Below are 20855 nucleotides of genomic sequence, written 5' to 3'. Positions count from 1 at the left end.
ACTAAAGTTTTTTCAAAGCATGTTATTTAAGTTGGTATGGGTTTTTTTTTAGATCAATTCATTGGTTCCCTTTCCAGGCTTCCTGCCAGAAAATAATTTGAAGATACGTATTAAACACAAAAGTGACCATGTGTGCCCCTATTACGTGTTAATTGCCCCCTGCAAAATGTCTACGGAAAAAAAAAACAATGCCGTTAAAAATAAACCCAAGGCAAAAATGTGCCGTGGTGAATTAAAAACTCTGCAGCAATCTCCACGGCATTGCCCGACTGTCTGGGCAATAGCAGGGCTTGAAAGGGTTCGAATATTTTGAAATTGGAAATTGCATTTCATGTGCTTTGACAAATTTCAGTGTTCTCGCTGGGTGAAAATTAAAGGAAGGTGGCCACGAGGCACCACACCCTTAAAAAAAAACCTGAAAACAAAACAAAAAAACCTCGAAAAAAAAGAAGAAAAAAAGAAAGAGTGTTGGTCAACTTTGTGGAAAGACATACTCATCATTTTGCCTCTCAGTACTTGGTACAAAAAAGTTGATAATAAATACAAGCCGACTCATCTTTTAGTTAGTTGAACCAGAGATGTTGTCAGTCTGACATTCACAGGCAGTTCCGGTTTGCTGGACCGATCAAAGTTTTAATAATATTATTTTAATAAAGATTTCAAGATATATGAGAAACAATAAAAAAAATTGTAAAGTGATCCTCTAATGTAGGATAAAAACAAATTCTGTTCATTTTATTTCCATCTTCGTCAAATAAATCAATTGCTTTGACATCGCCAGCTGATAAAAAGAAGTTTCATTTTTGTCAAGGCGGTGTATATATTATTTGGCACCCAAGATAAATGATTATAATGATAAGCACTATCACTTCCGTTGTTTTTATAAAATGAAAAGTTTATAATATTTCACAAAGAATTGCTGAATAAACAGAATGATAGAAATGACAGAAAGTAAAAATCAGCAGGCACAACCAATTAAATTTGCAATTTGGAAACAAAATATCAGATGATAGTTTGTGGAAAGACAGAATGACCGTTCTGATCACGTGACAAATTTGGTGCCAAATAAGTTTGGGGTTTTTTCAGTCAAAGATTGACGAATCCATAAAAAATAAAATATTTTCATTGCTCAAATAAAATATGACTTTTATTGTGTGTATCAAACATACAAATGGATACAGGTATGGGACAAAATAGAAGCTGTTAAATTATGTTATGGTAACTGTTGTAAGCAACTGGGAGTTTTTCGTCAGTTGGTTTTTCGTACACACATTAACACCACTAGTTGCCTTTGATGTCCAGTGTGCAAACTGATCGGGTCATTTTTTTGTTGAAAAAAGTGTGCATTTGGAAATAGCAGAGATAGGTGCTGTAAAATATAGTAGGGTGCAGGAAAATAAAGAGGGGTGCAAAACGTGAAAGGAGGGTGGCAAAAAATTGCGGGGCGGCCAGCCCTGCTTAAATGGAGCAGCGAGAACACTGAATTTTAAACATCAGTTCTCTTACTATCATCCATCTCAAAATATTTAAATATATATTCATTAATTTCGAAGATTTTAGGGTACATAATTTTAACCTCTGTACCCTCTGGCAGAAACATTGCTTTGGACGCAAACAAACTACAACTGTGTACATATGTTTTGTTTTAACAGCCAGCAAATACATTACAATTATGGATGTTGGATTCATGCATGATGAACACTAAGAAAAGATAGACTGGTGCACGGATCATTAACACAATGGTGGAATGGAAACCAGTTGAGGCATGCTGAGTGAGAAATGGGCATGATTTAATCTGAATGACGGCATGATTTTAATGAAACACTAGATCATTAATTGCCGTGTGACACGGAATGTAAACATCTATTTATTTCAGTGAACACATTCACACTTCTAGTGATGTCTATGGTCTGGAAGAATAGTCAGGATAAACAAGATGGACAGCCTTCACAGAAAGAAGCTTGTTCAATAACGCATCATTCCAATTATCTTGCCAAATCAAAAAGATATATCGTAAATATGATATTTAAAATCACTGTATGGAACACCAACACTGGCATGGGGCAAATTCAAAGCATTCAGACTTGGCAGCAAAATCTGCCTTTTCTTTCAACTTATTTCTGTGCTTATATCCAATTAAGGTTCATCATGCACAATGTCCTGGGCACACACCTCAGCTCTATCTGGGCTGTCTACAAAATGGTCGCAATGTAAAGGACTGCTCTGGGGAGTGAGAGTGATAGTTCCCCTTAATGGAGAGGTCTGACACTCCCACACCCACCCACCCTGATGACACCTGATATCAATCAACAAACTGGTAGCTCTAACAAATATCTCAGTATAAGTTGGGAGTCTTTTTCACAGTATATTTAGATTAGCAAAGAAAGCAAATAAACTACAGAGCTGAGTCATCATTCAACATCTATTACATGTACTTGAAACGAAAAGTTGTTTCTTATCTCCATTGCAATTTTGTGTTCATTTCCTGTTTCACACAAATTAAATTGAAACAGCAATGACATCAACGTTTAATCACAGCATTGCAATCTTTTATTAATAGGATACAGACAAGAAGTGGTCAGACTAGAGCCTAGCGGTAGATAACATGATACAACTCAATGAGCGTCTTAGCTGAAACAGGTGGAGATAACTCTATTCCAGATGGCGCGATGATCGACAGGGTCCCAGAAACCTGGTTTGTCTCTGACTGGCTTCAGGTTATAAGCGAAACCAACTGAGTGACTTGAAATTACGTATCAGTTTGTTTTAACAGTAAAGTAATATTTTAAATATCAGAATGTGTTTTGTTGCATTTTTCTTAATGTCTATCTAACTGGGAAAAGTACATAAAAAAAATTTGGGTGGCAAAGTTGAGTTTTTATGCGGCAAAGTGTACCCATGCACACGTTTTTATACAGTGTCAACACGAACGCATTGAGTATTATACAAAATATATATTTATTACCTTTACTGTTAATGTCTTGTCCACCATATCTAAGTATATAAAATACTAGACCGCCCTGTGTAGGAACGTCCTGTATAGAGCCGTCATCACTATATATATATATTTTTTTTTTTTAATACTACACACCCACACGTTATACCATCGACGTCCCAAACTGCGTTCACCTAACAACAAAAACACGAATACGATATTTACGGAAATATTATTCTACATTTTTCAGCTACGATATGTGAAACAAAATAGATTTTAATCATTTAACATAAAAAAAATCAACAATTTGGATGTAAAACAAATCCATTCTAGTAAACAAAAGTGAAACACCCTACAGTAAACAGGAAAAAGTGCGACGTTTCTAACTGCGTTCAAGCGCATGCGTTTGCAAAAAGTATCGTAAATCACATGTGCAGTTAATTATTTTCCATTTTTAAGACAACTACATGAAAAAATATATGTTTCTTAATTATGCACAGTTGCCGAACACTTAATTTATTCAATTTATTTAAAGGAAAAATTCAATTTATCAAGCGTTCTGGTCCGGTCCCCGTTTTATCAACACACATCGCTCACACTTGATGTCAATACTGATAGGCATTACGTCCATACCTGCGCATAGTTTGTAAAATATAATTTTTTTAATGAATTAATTCTAAATTAACAACATTTATATACTCAAAATTATTTACTACTGTTATGAATGGATTATGAATACTATTCACTACAATAGAGGCACAAAAATGCATACCTTTTGCAGATCGAATATTGAAAACAAATTCTAACAACAGGGGTCCTAAAAATCATAACAATTAAATTCTTTGGCCTTGTTGATCTGGCACGTGTGAGGTCATGTGACACGCACCGAATGTTAATTCATCTTTCTCCATTTTAAGTCAATTTCTACGAGTCATGTGGACACCATATCGGTAATTTTAAGGAATAAACAAAAACGACTTAGTAAAATTAATGGTTTTAGGGGTTTGTAAAGTTTTGTATTTAGATACTTACTTTTCTCAACTTTATTGTTTATAAAAATGTTCCCGAACTGTGAAGAAAAACCTTATAAATGAACGACATGCCGATGACAACAAATCAGATGTTGATTGCGCGAACCATGCACGAGAAAACAAAGTGAACGGAATTTGAAGCATAACGCAGTTAGGGACGTTGACGATATATAAAAACAATCCCGGCTTTTCATATATATTTTATTGATTATTATCCACAATATACATATATTTTCTTTATTATTACTGACTTCCCCCCACATATCTCAGTACACGTGTAGACAAACGTCAACTGGTAACCATTCACTGCAGTGTATACTATAGACCGTCATGTTCAGAACTGTGCTGTGTAGGAACGTCCTGCACAGAGCCATCATCACTATATATATTTTTTAATACTCGCACATGCACACGTTAAATATATAATCTTTTTTTTTCGAGTATTATCCAAAATATACATATATTTTCTTTATATACAAAATATATATTTATTCCCTTTACTGTTAATGTGTTTTCCACCATATCTAAGTATATAAAATACTAGACCGCCCTGTGTAGGAACGTCCTGTACAGAGTCGTCATCACTATATATATTTTTTTTAATACTATTATCCACAATATACATATATATTCTTTATTATTACTGACCCCCCCCCCCCCCCCCCCCCCCCCCATATCTCAGTACACGTATAAACAAATGTCAACTGGTAACGACTGGTAACCATTCACTGCAGCGTATACTATAGACCGTCCTGTGCAGAATCGTGCTGTATAGGAACGTCCTGTACAGAGCCAATACGGTTTTGGTCCGTTATGATCGTGGTATAACAAAGAATGACAAAGCAATGAAAAAATACAGCTATTGTCAGAGTTTGTTGGACCCCCAACGAGTGACGCGCCACCTGCTTTATTATTTCCCCTGTTCTGAGCTAAGACGCCCATTATCGACTTGAGTCACATTGTACAGTGTGTATTAAAAAAAAAAATTCTGTGTCAGTGGCAATCATATAATGTGAAAGGGTGATATAATGTGTTCTAGGCGTAACCTCACAGCTAAATAACTGGAAACGTCAGTAAAACAGTATAAAACAGAAATTGCCCAAATCTGAAACAAAAATTCATCCCCTCCATCAACATTACATCATATCCAGTCTTCAACATGAGCAAAATCAAGGCGAGCTGAAGATCACCATCTTTAATTGATGCCAGGCAAGCAATCACAGATGTTTTAAATTGAATTCATTAAAGGGACAGACATCAGTTTTTAAACTAACTTAAACCTATATTATTCACCTAGCTAGACCCTAGTTTCAACCTGTTAAAATGGACACTAAGTTTGGTTAAATTACAAACCTGTAACAAATGTGGATACAACAGAGTGAAACAAGAGTCGGTGATGGTGAAATACTCTTAAAAATAGTCTGAAACGAGACTCCATAACCATTACTTCTCAGACACATATGCATTTTTAAAAATATGAAAAATGCATTTTGTGGTATTAGAAACACCAGGATGACCAGAAACACTTCGGTTGTATGGAAATGATAATCTAAACAATGAAATATATTAAGTAATGTTTGGTTTTAGTGATCATAAACGACTCTAATTGTGAAAAATATGCCTTAGTGTTTAAAAACTAGAGTCTGTCCCTTTAACAACATTTGTTGCTTAGCAATCGATATGCCGCTTTCCTAAAACATTCCAGCCAAGTATGGAGTGGGAGTGATCACTCACGTTTACTGGTGAAGATTAAGAATAGTATTACTAAATAATGTATCCATGTTATTAAACCTGCGACATCAATTCATGTCGGACTGTGTCAACCACAAAACAGAACACAAAAACACTGTATATCAACTTCAAGGTTTGAAATTCATGTCGGACTGTGTCAACCATAAAACAGAACACAAAAACACTGTATATCAACTTCAAGGTTTGAAATTCATGTCGGACTGTGTCAACCATAAAACAGAACACAAAAACACTGTATATCAACTTCAAGGTTTGAAATTCATGTCGGGACTGGGAAGCAATCATACATGTATGTAATTGCTTCTCCGATTTCAAGATGGAAGCAAATCCTAGAAATTGATAAACAGTTATTGAAATAGTCTCATAATTAAATTGTAGTTGAACTTTCTTAATAACAATGTCAAACACTTGAGACTAACATAGATAAAAAGAAAATATTTACATTATAATTTTTCAAAATCAAGAATTCTAAATATATTTAAAATGTTGTCAAAAATATGATGTGAAGCAAAATCTGCCTGTGAAGTTGATTATCAATTCCAAGCCGTATCAATCACTATATACAATGACAATGTATAGATAACAATATCATGGCTCACCTATGTGGCTACAATATTTACTATTTGGCTAATAAAATGTTCTTTAAATTAGCCTAAACCAAAATTATTTCCAGTGTGAGTCCTGCAATCTATCGTATATCGCTGTGCATTACCGACTTGTTAAGCCTCTAAATACTAGTAGCATCATGACAAGAGGGGTCGGCCAATACACGGAGTCAACAAGACATAAGAACATACAACAAAAGATCAGCGTATATGGAAATACGATACTAACGAAGGAAGGAAATGTTTTATTTAAAGATGCACTCAACATATTTTATTTACGGTTATATAGCGTCGGACATATGGTTAAGGACCACACAGATATTGAGGAAGGAAACCCACTGTCGCCACTTCATGGGCTACTCTTTTCGATTAGCAACAAGGGATCTTTTATATGCACCATCCCACAGACAGGATAGCATATACTACGGCCTTTGATATACCAGTCGTGGTGCACTGGCTGGAGTGAGAAATGAAAATGTGTTGGTCATTCTAGGCTTCAAAACCTTATGTTGCGTTAATTAACTAGTGTTTTTAAAAGCCTCTGTTACATCCCATACCAGTGTCCATTTGATTGTTTGATACAGACAATAAAAGTTATATTTTATTTGAAAAAAATTTAATCAAATTTATTTAGTTTTTATTGTGTTGACAATTTCCGGCAAAACCACTGACAAGTAGTACTAGTATTTGGCACCAAGTATCACGTGATCGGCAAAACCACTGACAAGTAGTACCAGTATTTGGCACCAAGTATCACGTGATCGGCAAAACCACTGACAAGTAGTACCAGTATTTGGCACCAAGTATCACGTGATCGGCAAAACCAGTGACAAGTAGTACCAGTATTTGGCACAAAGTATGACGTGATCGGCAAAACCAGTGACAAGTAGTACCAATATTTGGCACCAAGTATCACGTGATCGGCAAAACCAGTGACAAGTAGTACCAGTATTTGGCACCAAGTATCACGTGATCGGCAAAACCACTGACACGTAGTACCAGTATTTGGCACCAAGTATCACGTGATCATTAAGTCTTTTTATGACTGCTGATATTTTGTCCTCAATTGCAGATAATTGGTCAGTCCACCCCCCAATAAAAAATCCAGAAAGCATTATAGAAACTTAAAGAAAATTCTCTTCTTAACCGTTTATGGAGTTTTAGACTATTAACTACTCAGTTGCCCCCCCCCCCCCCTCCCCTGAACAAAAAATCCTAGCTACGGCCCTGAGAACTGATGATTATTACTCACCATCATTGTTGATTCTGCATTTCCTAATAAATTATTAGAAACTATGTTTTATTAGAGATACACCACTTATAAAAAGAACAGAATAGCTAGTGTTCATGTACTTTGATTGGTTCATGAAAATAAATTCCTGCCATTCACTGACATTATCTTGATCGGATATTTCTATATTTTTGCCCGTTTCAACTATGTAAAAGTTGGTCAGCTTATACATCATCCCAACGTTATTGTATTAGATATTGAGGGGCAAACAAAGGGGTCAGCTTATCCACAGAGTAGGCTAATACACAGCGATATACGGTATATATATATATATATATATATTAAATCTTTTAATTAACCCTTTGGTGATTTTCTACACCCATTATGATGTAGACTCAAGCTGTTGTGGTATTTGGTACATGTCACATAATTTTCTGTTGTGCATTTTCTCTTTACAACATGTGAAATGTTTGAAACAAAGGGCACTGGTTATCTACATCTGTACTGTTTGAAATAAAATGCACTGGTTTTCTACATCTGTACTATGTTTGAAATAAAATGCACTATGTCTTGGGCCAACAACTAAAAAAAAAAGTTTGTTTTATTTAACGACGCCACTAGAGCACATTGATTTTTTATCTTATCATCGGCTATTGGACGTCAAACATATGGACATTATGACACTGTTTTTAAGAGGAAAACCGCTGTCGCCACATAGGCTACTTTTTTACAACAGGTAGCAAGGGATCTTTTATTTGCGCTTCCCACAGGCAGGATAGCACAAACCATGGCCTTTGCTAAACCAGTTATTAGGCCAACAATTAATACAGGTGACATATATAGCCAGGAAAGAGTACTTGCCCCAAATATGACATCAACATAACTAATGATCACCATATCTGATCACCAAATCTGTGAGTGTGTTATCTACAACAGCCCAAGTGTCATCTAGCCCTGCCCTGTTTATATATCGTGTCACAGCTAGAGTGCACTTACTGTTAAACACTGTTTATTTCCGGTTACCGAACTGACCCCAAGTTTAACCTGCCGACCATAATCTTTCTCTTTCTTTTTAAATTTTGAAGTACGGTAAACAATACAAAATAATAATTTTCATGCCATGGTGATCTATTTAGCCTATTAAACAAGAGTACCAGTGAGGTACATGATAAACCAGTCAGGAATTGATGGAAGACCATAGATATTAATGAATATTTTATGGGTATGACTCAATTCTAATTATGTGAATTTTTTGCAATGGGATGGATGAACAGTGTGTTTTGGACCAACTACTGATGATACTGTATCCATTGAAGAAGGTACGTGCTGTTTGATTAATGATGTTATTGTTCTTTATTAGAAAGGGAAATTTTGTTTAGCATGGGTAATCTGGTGACACATCTATATTGGCAGAGAAACAGTTTATGTATGTAATGTTAACAACACAGTGATCTAGTAATTGTATGTGACACACTGTATGCATCTGTATGCAAGATAATCCGGACAAGGATTTACTATTATGTGCAGTAGACTGTAAAAAGTAGGTCACAGTGACCTAGCAATAGAACGCGACAGACCGCCATCCCAAGTTGTTCCTACATGTGAGGTTTGATGGTCCTGTATGCATCTGTATGCAAGATAAGGTCCGGACAAAGATTTGCTGTTATGTGCAGTAGACCATAAAAAGTAGGTCACAGTGACGTAGTAACAGAACGCGACACACATCGCCATCCCAAGTTGTTCCTACATGTGAGGTTTGATGGTCCTGTATGCATCTGTATGCAAGATATGGTTCGGACAAAGATTTACTGTGATGTGCAGTAGGCCTTGAAAGGTAGGTCACATTGACCTAGTAATAGTACGCGACACACCGCCATCCCAAGTTGTTGTGAGGTTTGATCATCATGTATGCAAGATATGGTCCGGACAAGAAAACAGTAACAGACGGACGTACAGACAACGCCATACCATAATACCATCATAAGACGGGCGTATTAAAAATGATTTTGTTTTCAGCATGTAACAGGAAACAAAGCAAGATTGTTTGTTCTGTCTTCGCTAGTATCTACAGAGAAACCTCTCAAAACTGGGCCCTCTGTAAACTGGAATTCCCTCAAAACAAGATGGTTTTTATAATCCCTTTTTAAATATCTGTGCAGAAGAGAACCTCTCTAAACTGGATACCTCTTAAAATAGGTATTTTGACTGGGTCCCGAGGGTGTGAGGTTTAGAGGAGTTTGACAGTGTATTAATGATGACTCACTGGTTTGTATTTCGACGTGTAGCTTTTGCCCTCGAGATGCCGGTTGTAGTTCTCTATTTTCTCTTGTCTCTTTTCTTCTTCTCTCTGGACAACAAAAAATGTTTATCACGAGAGTGAACAAATGAAGGAAGGAAGGAAGGAAATGTTTTATTTAACGACACACACAACACATTTTATTTACAGTTATATGGCATCAGACATACATGTAGATATGTATGGTTGAGGACGACACAGATATTGAGAGAGGAAACCTGCTGTCGCCACTTCATGGGCTACTCTTTTCGATTAGCAGCAAAGGATCTTTTATATGCACCATCCCACAGACAGTATAGTACATACCACAGCCTTTGTTACACCAGTTGTGGTACCCTGGCTGGAACGAGAAATAGCCCAATGGGTCCACTGACAGGGATCGATCCTATACCGACTGCAAATCAAGCGAACGCTTTACCACCAGACTACGTCCCACCCCACAAATGAATGAATGTTTAACCACAAGCCAGAACAAAAAAATACTTTGTCTATTGGGGATCAAACATACATGCAGGTATTATCAGGACAAAGAAAGAAAACATTCAATACTGGAACAGTAAAAAACCATAAGAACTCAACAATGGCACATTTTTAAAGTTTTTATTAAAAATATTTAAGCCTGAAAAGCTTTAGATTTGGAATTATTAGGAACACATGCATGGATGTATCTATTCATGGTTCATACAAAAATTTCAAGCCTAAATTTAGGGGCTTTTTAGGGTCAATGTAAGTAAAATTTAGGGACTAAAACTTTGCTGTCTGCCATTTTCAATGACCTTCAAACTCGACAAAATAATGGGAGTGTTCGAGCGGGCCGTCGGAATTGATAGAGAACTATCCTACACATTTTCATTAAAATAAATATGTAGAATCCATGATTCAATTCAGATAATTTTAGAATATTCCGTTTTATTTAGTTTGCACTGAGATTAAGACTTGATTAGAATTTTAGAAACGTGTTTCATTTTAGAATGACCAATCAAGCACTCCCTGAAAGATACGAACACTACCAAACATTGACGATGTTTTACAAATGAATCATTGGTATAATTTTGGCACCGTTTACACACCAACATTCGAGCGAGCACAGAGATCAACAAATAAAAGTACCGGTAGATATTGATGTATTTTTGGCAATTTATTTAATGTTTTCGAAAGAAGAAAATATCTATCGATTTTAGGGATTATACGGCCCAATTTAGGGTCTTTTGTGAATGTGCCCGTAAAATATAGGGCTTTTTAGGACTAGATCATCAAAATAGGGACTTTTTAGGGCAACCCTTCAAATTTAAGACCTTTTCAAGCATGTGCAAACCTTGTTATTGTCATGTTCATCAGTCTTCATATTTAACTAATTCCATCTAAAATATCTATTCAGTATTTCTTTTATTCATTGGAACAGTAAAAAGTCACAAGAATTCTACAATGGCAAATTTTAAAAGATTTTATTAAAAATATTTAAGCCTGGAAAGCTTTGGATTGGAATTATTAGGACTATCTTTTTTTTCTCTCTTTTTTTTATAAAACGCCACTAACATTTAACACAGAGACAAAGACATGTTTTGTATTTTTGGACATTACAAACATGGATGATGATGAGATGAATGGTGAAGCCGCAGTATTTCCATTTCGGTACGGGACTACTTGACAGGTCCGTGCTCCACGCTTGTTGTCAGTTGAGCTATCTCGGTATCACCCAAGCCCAGGGTACACAGAACCTGCAGTGCATGCCAGGTACTGATCCCCCATGTGGGGTCATACACTCGGAAGACACACCCATAATCGTACCCGTGAAGTGGGTGAAACTCGGGTGTATGTGGCTCTACACTTACCCATTGACCTCAGCGGTGCACTCACTCTGGGTTGGAGCCGGTACTGGCATGAAAAATCCCCCATTGCCTCAGGTGGGATACGAACCCAGTACCTACCAGCCAGAGGTCCAATGGCATAACCACTACACCACCGAGACCGGTATTGTTAGGACTATCTACACAATGTACATGTATCTACTGCGATGTTCATCATGCAGCCTTCACATGTAACTAATTCTATCTAAAATATCTATCAGTGATGTGATACCTACATGTGTCTACTGCGATGTTCATCATGCAGCCTTCACATGTAACTAATTCTATCTAAAATATCTATCAGTGATGTGATACCTACATGTGCTACTGCGATGTTCATCATGCAGCCTTCACATGTAACTAATTCTATCTAAAATATCTATCAGTGATGTGATACCTACATGTGTCTACTGCGATGTTCACCATGCAGCCTTCACAGGTAACTAATTCCATCTAAAATATCTATCAGTGATGTGATACCTACATGTGTCTACTGCGATGTTCACCATGCAGCCTTCACAGGTAACTAATTCCATCTAAAATATCTATCAGTGATGTGATACCTACATGTGCTACTGCGATGTTCATCATGCAGCCTTCACATGTAACTAATTCTATCTAAAATATCTATCAGTGATGTGATACCTACATGTGCTACTGCGATGTTCATCATGCAGCCTTCACATGTAACTAATTCTATCTAAAATATCTATCAGTGATGTGATACCTACATGTGTCTACTGCGATGTTCACCATGCAGCCTTCACAGGTAACTAATTCCATCTAAAATATCTATCAGTGATGTGATACCTACATGTGTCTACTGCGATGTTCACCATGCAGCCTTCACAGGTAACTAATTCCATCTAAAATATCTATCAGTGATGTGATACCTACATGTGCTACTGCGATGTTCATCATGCAGCCTTCACATGTAACTAATTCTATCTAAAATATCTATCAGTGATGTGATACCTACATGTGTTTTAAAATAAAAGCTGAACATTTCTTTTAAAAGCTGAAATATCTATACAATATCTAAATAAAGGTACCGGTAATTTTTTAGCATTTCTGATTAAATTCAGTCTATTTTGTGAAAATTATTTTATGCAAGAAAAGCTGAAATCAGATAAAAAGCGGAAAAATCACATCCCTGATCTATACAGTATCTGATTTTTTTCCAGAAATATACACAGCCATCAAAATTAAAATCACCTTACAATGGCAGTTCAGTGCAGATACATAAACAGAGAAAATGCCCTATAATGATAAACTTTTTGTGGGCACAACTGCCGATCGTCAATGAATTTCAAGCACTGACAGAATCCCAAAATACCTATATAACATCATTTTACAATTCCAACGGGTTCCTAAACAAAATCCCCAAATTCAAAGCGTGCTTACCTAACTCTTGCAATTGTCCACGGCAAAAAAACATGCCATTGAAAAACAACTTAATATAGTCCAAGGCAAAAAGGTGTGGTGTAGAATTAAAAAGTGCATGGCAATTTCCACGGCCAATTGTAGGGGTGGCCTGCTTACCCGCTTCTGTTTCTCTGCGTACGTCTCGGCCTGTGCGTTCAGCTGCTCCTGCATGCGCTGTCTCGCTCGCTCCATCGCCTCCAGACGCTGCTGGGCTATGTCAGGGTCAACGTCTGAAACACAAACACAGAGTCAGAGAAGATCCATCCCATCCTCTTACAAAAAAGCTTTTGGTAAATAATTTCAGGCTGGTTTGATGTAAGAAGAAAAGTAAATAAAGTGTTTTGGAATTATCAAAAAAGTACTATTTTTGTGTTCAATTTAAAAAACAATCAGCTCAGAAATCAATACCTTGTAGTAAATTCCATAGTATAAAAAAAGTATTCCTGGTGGAATGGACTATAGCAACATTACTGATTTGTTAATCATTTGGCTATTGGATGTATAGTCTTAGAGAGGAAACCTGCTTAATTTGTTCCATTAGTAGCAAGGGATCGTTTACATGCACCATTCCACAGACAGGATAGCACATACCACAGTCTTTGATATACCAATCGTGGTACACTGGCTGGAATGAGAAATAGCCCAATGGGCCCACTGACGGGGATCAATCCTAGACCGACCATGCACCAAGTGGGCGCTTTGCTTCTGGGCTACATCCCGTCCCTCTTCATGAAGAAAACAAAAGTCAGTAAGAGTTGAACCAGAAAGATATGCCAAAATGTGTGGACAAATAAATACAAATAACAATAAAACTTTATATGACTGCATAATATAGTCAAGAAATGTGTGGCACACATATAAATTAGCATTGTTATGTAATAAATTAGTTTATTTCTTAATATCAGGCTGTCAATTTTAAGAGCAGCATTTGCTCGCTTATAGTCCATCAGACCCTAACATATGAACTGGTTAACATCATTCTTCCCACTTACCTTTTATGACACCCAATAACTGATGCGTATTTTTGTACTGGGGGGTCGTTAAACATCCATTCATTCATTCACTCTTTTCTAGACTCAAAGCAAAAAGCTCAGCTGTATTTCAGGCATCGAAATAAGCATTGTGTCTGGTATTAGTGGTAACCCATTTACAGGTTACCACAAGATATAGCCTGGTAACCTATATGTTACCACAACTATATATGAACTGAATTCCAGTTACTACCGCTTTTAATGCCCTAACATGTGTGCCAGATGATTATTGTAGTATACATGTATTTATGATTCATTCTTTATCTTATCACTGTTCTTAATGTATTACATGTAATTCTTTACAAGTAAGTGACTCATATTTAATAACTGAACAACTGAATAAATAAATTGATGAAAATAAGTCTTCTGGGTTTTTTTCTTCTTATTTTATCATACAACAATGAAAGATAATCGTTTTGAAATGTGAAATTTTGAGTGCAGTTGATCACGTTCGCACTACTGTTCAATCCCTTACATGTGTACAGGATGATTAGTACAACTAGTAAATTTGTTATTCATTGATCACTACTTTATAGGTAGGGCTATCATGGTTACTCATATTTAATAATGGAGTTACTGAAGAAACTAAACTGATGACAATATGTGTTGTTATTTCTCACTCAGTGTTACTTAGTTCATTACATAATGATTATGACTGCTAGGTAAGAAATCTGAGCTTGACTGATTACTAGTATACAGTACCCAATTCAGATGTCACTGTCTGAGTCCGAAATGTCATCAGTTTCAGCATCACTTAAGTCATCAAAGCAGATGTTCTGGAATTGTATTGGTGTATGCGAATATTTGTACGAGAAACAAAATCCGGAAGTAAATTTATCTAGTGGGCACTTCTTAAATGCGGATTGTCAAAATTGCTTTGCAATTGCAGAAGTGTGCACAAACATCGGATGCAATTTCGTACAAGAAAACGAAACGCGGAAGTAAATTCATCTAGTGGATGCTGCTTAAACGCGGAATGACTGTAATTGCTTGCCTTACAAGATAATGAAACGCGGAAGTCCGGAATGCATTGCCTGGTTTACGTTCGGAAACAAAACTACCGTTGTTGAAATTGTTGTCTTTTCTAACATGTGGTAACCTCCAGGTAACCTGACGACTATTTTCAACTTATTTCGGTGCCTGTTAGTTTTGAGCTCATATCCAATTATGGTTGAAGCATGCTATCCTGGCAACCCATTTCCTTGTTGCGTAACCCGATATATCTAAGTAAATGGTGCTTCAAATTCTGCATGAACAAAAATAGGTTACACAAAAATTAAATTTGTGCAACCAACACACAAACAAAACAATCATTCTCGTAATTTTCAGAAGCCTGAACAGACCCTCATTTCACTCTATTGTAACTTTATCTGAATGTGTTTGATTAACCAAACATACTGTCCATGTTCACGGGTTGAAACTAGGGTCTACGGCTTTAATAAACTTGATTTAAAAACCATTGTTATGGAATGAAACAAAAATGATTGATTACCAAATCAGAAGCAGTTTGAGTGTTGACGGAATGAAACACTTGTTTTTTACTAGTTCAAACCAGTGCACCACAACTGGTCAAAATGCTGTGGTATGTGCTTTCCTGTCTGCTGGATTAGGAAAAATGTAGCGGGTTTCCTCTGCACAGAACCGAAAAAGTGTGTCTGGCAGAAACACTGATCACTTTAATTGTCAGCCAGTGAGAATACTGATTCACCTCCAAAACATACCATATTTTTTGTGGTTTTGCTGTTCTCGGCTTTCTTGCCACTTTTCAAATGAAGAGCCGAACTTGTTACGGAGATACAACACCAAAACAAAGGCACCGACAATAAACCAACCATATGACTGAACTAGTCCAATGCCTGAAAACATAATTAAAGGTTATAGAATATTATGGTATGCACTTTTATGGCACAAATATTACAAATAATAAAAATAATATTGTCCCTTGTCTGTAGAGAGAGAGAGAGAGAGAGAGAGAGAGAGAGAGAGAGAGAGAGAGAGAGAGAGAGAAAGAGGGGGGGGGGGACTTCCAGTTATGGTGATCAACCCTTCGACCCATAACACATCAGGCGAGCCGTCTACCATTGAATTACATTCCGTTTCGAACCAGTGAAGGAACTGATGGTTATTTAACTAATTTTAACTTAAAATTAAGGCCATGAGAATGAAAGTTATAGATTTGCGTCCACCGCCCGCATGCCGTGAAAGGTACCGCTGAAAATGTTCATTATTTACAAATATTTTCATTATTTGCACAAAAAAAGGCACTTAATGATCGTGAAGGATCATGACGGCCTCGACCACATAGAGAAGCTGTAGTGTGCTTGTGGATATGAGCCCTGCTGTATACAGTGTGGAGAATACCTCCAAGGTGTCGAAGATGAAGTTGCCTTGATCCACCAATCCAAAGGAGACACTGAATCATATAGGCCCTAGCTAGCTAGTTAGAGCTCAATTAAAATGAAATTTACAATTTTCAATAGTTTATATTCCACCTTCAAACATGTCAAAGACCTCATTTGGACTTGAATCTACAATGGAAATAACAGATCAATAAAAATAATGAATAATGAAAAAAAGCCTCATGTGTTTTAAAATTGTTCGGACGCAAATCTATAACTTTCATTTTCTTGGCCTAAAATAAGGAAGTCACGACCGCTTCAGAATCAAATTCAATCAACGGAACAGTTTCGTTTAAAAGAATAAAACAAAACAGTAGACCTAAATTAAATGCCGTTGTCAGCAGTGTTGGGCTTAGGTTCGTCGGTTCTGCTGGCTTGCCTGTGTCGGGTTCACCCATCTTAGTTGCTGTTGGAGAGCTTTCAAAACCAATTTAGATCTGACGTGTCTAACCAAAACAAATTTGTGCACGTCAGCGGAAGTTAAACAACATTTGTTGTTTCTTCAACACAAAAAGTAATCAAGGGAGATAATTCCGAGTTGGGTTTTTGGGGGTTGGTTTTTTTTGGATATACATCATATTGCGAATCTTGTTATTTGGTTTGTTCATATATTAAATAGAGAATAATACATGAGTGGCCGTTAGATACCATTTATCTTACGAGTTGTTTTTAATATATATATATATATATATATATATATATATATATATATATATATATATATATATATATATATATATATAGATATATATATATATATATATATATATATATGTATGTATGTATATATAGAGAGAGGATTCGTCACGAGTATTTTTTAATATGGAAAATATCAACCGAGTCTATGTTAATCTGTATTTGTCGAGGCTCTGCCGAGACAAATACCGATTAACTAGAAGAGGTTGATATTTTACATATTAAAAAACACGAGTAGCGAATTCTATTTATCCTATAACACTTCGAAAATAACATTCTAATTACTTTTTTTTAGTAAATCACAGTACTAATGTCGCCGCCATCGGTTATATGACGTCATCACGATTAGCGCAGATTAGTTTGACGTCACACATTTTAAACAAATCTTTGAAAACGTTACGCTCAGGTACACGGGTCTTGTTGGCTTGTAAGCAAATGACTCATTTACCGCAACACATAACCTAGATACCTTGCAAATGTGCATACCATTATTAACCGGGTTAATAAAGTAAATTATCACATGGGTTTATGACATGGATATCGTGGATAAGTTATAGGAATATATATATGTATATATATATATATATATATATATAGTCAAACCTGTCCTAGCGGCCACCTGTAATCCGCTGTCATCTGCGTTAATCGGTCACTTTTTCCCTCCAAAATAATGTTTAATATAAATGCACCTGTAATAAGCGGTCACCTGTCTAACGCGGCCAGTAGCCACCTAATCAGATCCCAAATCGCTAATATATACCTGTATTAAGTGGCCACAGTAAATGTTTACTATAATATAAAAGGGATATTTCAACAATAGCGACAAGGTGCAGCAAATAACCGATGTTAACACCTCCAGGAATATTGGTACCCATTTAGTCCCGACATCTCTGTGTGACAAATAAGAAAGTAGGACTCTGGAATGCAAGTAATTTCCTCTGGGTAGGCTAAGCTTGACATTTGTAGATTCAAATACTATTTTGAAAGTTGATTTATATTCAGCTGTGAAGAACACAACCATTAATTAGCAGTGCAAATAACAAGAAAGAAAGAAACGACAACAAACGTTTTGTAGACTGTATATGTGGCTACCTATAATCAGAAGCCACCTGTCTTAAGCGGTCCATTTTCTTTACTCCTATGTGTGACTGTGTGTGTGTGTGTGTGTGTGTGTGTGTGTGTGTGTGTGTGTGTGTGTGTGTGTGCAGGTGTGCAGGGGCGTAGGCTGAAGCAAATGGTCCGCTTTCAGAACTAAAACATACAGGTTTATACATATGGAGTTTCTGGTGGTGCAAAAACTAAATAGAAAAGGTCCACTTGGTTCATATTCGAACCCGTATATACCCGTGTATATATATATATATATATATATATATATATATATATATACATACATACTAGGAAATTTCGCTGATACAAACACAAGGGCGACCAGAAACATTTACTATACAGCTATTGATATTATATTCATTAAAACGTCTGTTATTCGGAAACACTATAATAGCAACAATTAAAACTGTTTAGTACCAGCTGACAGATCCTGACTGGCGTAGCATGCAGGGTGTGTGTGTGTGTGTGTGTGTGTGTGTGTGTGTGTGTGTGTGCGCGCGCGCGCGCACGCGCGCAAGGAGACCCACTTTTCTTGATCCAGTAGCAGTAGCGATGGTTTATAATATAATATACATACATACATACATACATACATACATACATACATACATACATACATACATACATACATATATATATATATATATATATATATTATATGTCTGTATGTATGTGTGTGCGTGCGCACACTTTTTAGCACCTTCCTACGCCACTGGATCCTGTATTTTTATTTATTTATTTATTACTAGGTTGATCACCGTCTATAATTAAACGAAGTTTGTTTTGTTTGACGACACCACTAGAGCACATTGATTTGTTAATCATCGGCTATTGGATGTCAAACATTTGGTCATTTTGACACAGTCATAGATATGAAACCCGCTTCATTTTCCCATTAGTCGCAATGGATCTTTTATGTGCACCATCCCACAGACAGGATAGCACATACCACGGGCTTTGATATACCAGTCGTGGTGCACTGACTACATATTTGCCAACATTTTAGAATTATAAAGTGGTAGGTGCACTGCGAGGGAGATTGTGGAGTAGGGTTTGGGAGGGGGGCGATTTTTGAAATCAAGACTTTAAATGGTGCAATCTGGTGGCACTTTGTAGGAATTTTTTCAAAGAAAGTACATCACTAGTTTTATATATTTATTCATTAAAAAATGCAAAATAGGTAAAATTACAGGTATTAAGAAATGTGAACTACCTGCCACTACTGTATACCTTGTTAATTACCTTCTATTGCCAAATATGGCTGGTATTCACTACTTACAGGCCAGTGGACAAATCTTCCATTTTCACAAAAAGGTAACCCACATGCAATTATGTCAACACAGCCTGCCATTTGCCTGACATGGAACAGTCTGAAATTGCAGACTGCTCAACAACAGTTGGAACACTACAGAAGTATTTATAAGTTTTGAACATAGAAAATAAATGATTAGACGGTTATCATTGTCATGTGTAGGAACGTGGCACATTTATTTTAATCTTAACAACAATATGCATATAACCTTCAATCTTCTGCAGAATACAGTCATATCTTCACTCATGTACACAACTGAATGATGGTTATGGTATGAAGTTCTGAACAAATATGTATATGGCACACTTATGCACTGGATCTTTAAGAGTGAAGTGCTTTGTATGTTACAGACTTTGCATTAGCAAGTAAATGCTGTGAAAGACGCATTGTCACAAAACAGTGACCTATTTAATGGTCTAACAAAGTATTACCTGAACAAAAATATTTTGATTTGTCCCTAAATGTACTTTATTCAACCATCTTCATAACCGCCATACTCCATTTATTAATGATATTTTGTAAAAATAATTGAATTATGACAATGGTCCATAATTCAAAAACTAAAATTGCCAAGAGGGTTCACATGGATTTCACTCCATCATGGTTCAGTTAAGGTGATGCAATTGCTATATTTGTTTTCCAACAATTAATGTAATTTTTAGTTATTATCCATTTTTACAGAAATAAGGTCCTTAAATCCGTGACAGTATGCCTTGAAGGTCGCCATGTAAGGCATGCATCCTTTTTGAACACATTGATTCTGGTAGCAATGACGCCACACAGTGTTCCTAATACTCTGTTTATCACTGTACATGCTGGGGCATGCATGGCCCTGTTTTCCCCTTCCAAACTGACTCCTGGTCAAACTAGAGCGAGAAATAGCCCAATAGGCCTACCGACGGGATTAATCCTAGACCAACTTCGCATCAAGCGAGCGTTTTTCCACTGGGCTATAATTAAATGAGTGCTGTTTGAAACTTTCCTCAGCAGTAGCCTAGTGGTCTCAAACAACAATAAAAATACATCCCTGAGGGTGGAGTAAAAAGCTAAAAACCACAAAAACCCCCACAAAAAAACATTTAACGGCAAAAACAAAACAAAATAAAACAACAACACCTAAAAAAAAGAAAGAAGACACCCCTCCCCCGAATTTTTTTTTTTTTTTTTGTTTGTTAATAATAACCC

The 20855-nt window shown here is 36.3% G+C and overlaps 1 protein-coding gene across 2 annotated transcripts in view; it reads right to left on the bottom strand.

The window, feature by feature from the left end:
• Positions 1-17026, bottom strand: part of LOC121386383 (selenoprotein S-like) — an 86863-nt gene extending 69837 nt beyond the window's left edge. For both annotated transcript variants that reach the window (XM_041517262.1, XM_041517261.1), the window contains exons 1-4: positions 16872-17026; positions 15875-16009; positions 13240-13352; positions 9818-9901 (exon numbers count right to left, since the gene is read on the bottom strand). In XM_041517262.1, coding sequence (XP_041373196.1) covers positions 9818-9901; positions 13240-13352; positions 15875-16009; positions 16872-16950 — 411 coding nt within the window. In that variant the 5' untranslated portion in view covers positions 16951-17026. The remainder of the gene's footprint in view (positions 1-9817; positions 9902-13239; positions 13353-15874; positions 16010-16871) is intronic.
• Positions 17027-20855: the final 3829 nt, after the last annotated feature.

This window comes from Gigantopelta aegis, chromosome 12 (assembly GCF_016097555.1).
Source record: "Gigantopelta aegis isolate Gae_Host chromosome 12, Gae_host_genome, whole genome shotgun sequence".
Lineage (NCBI taxonomy): Eukaryota > Metazoa > Mollusca > Gastropoda > Neomphalida > Peltospiridae > Gigantopelta > Gigantopelta aegis.
Note: the sequence above shows the minus strand (reverse complement) of the source record. Positions and strands in the feature narration are given on the sequence as shown.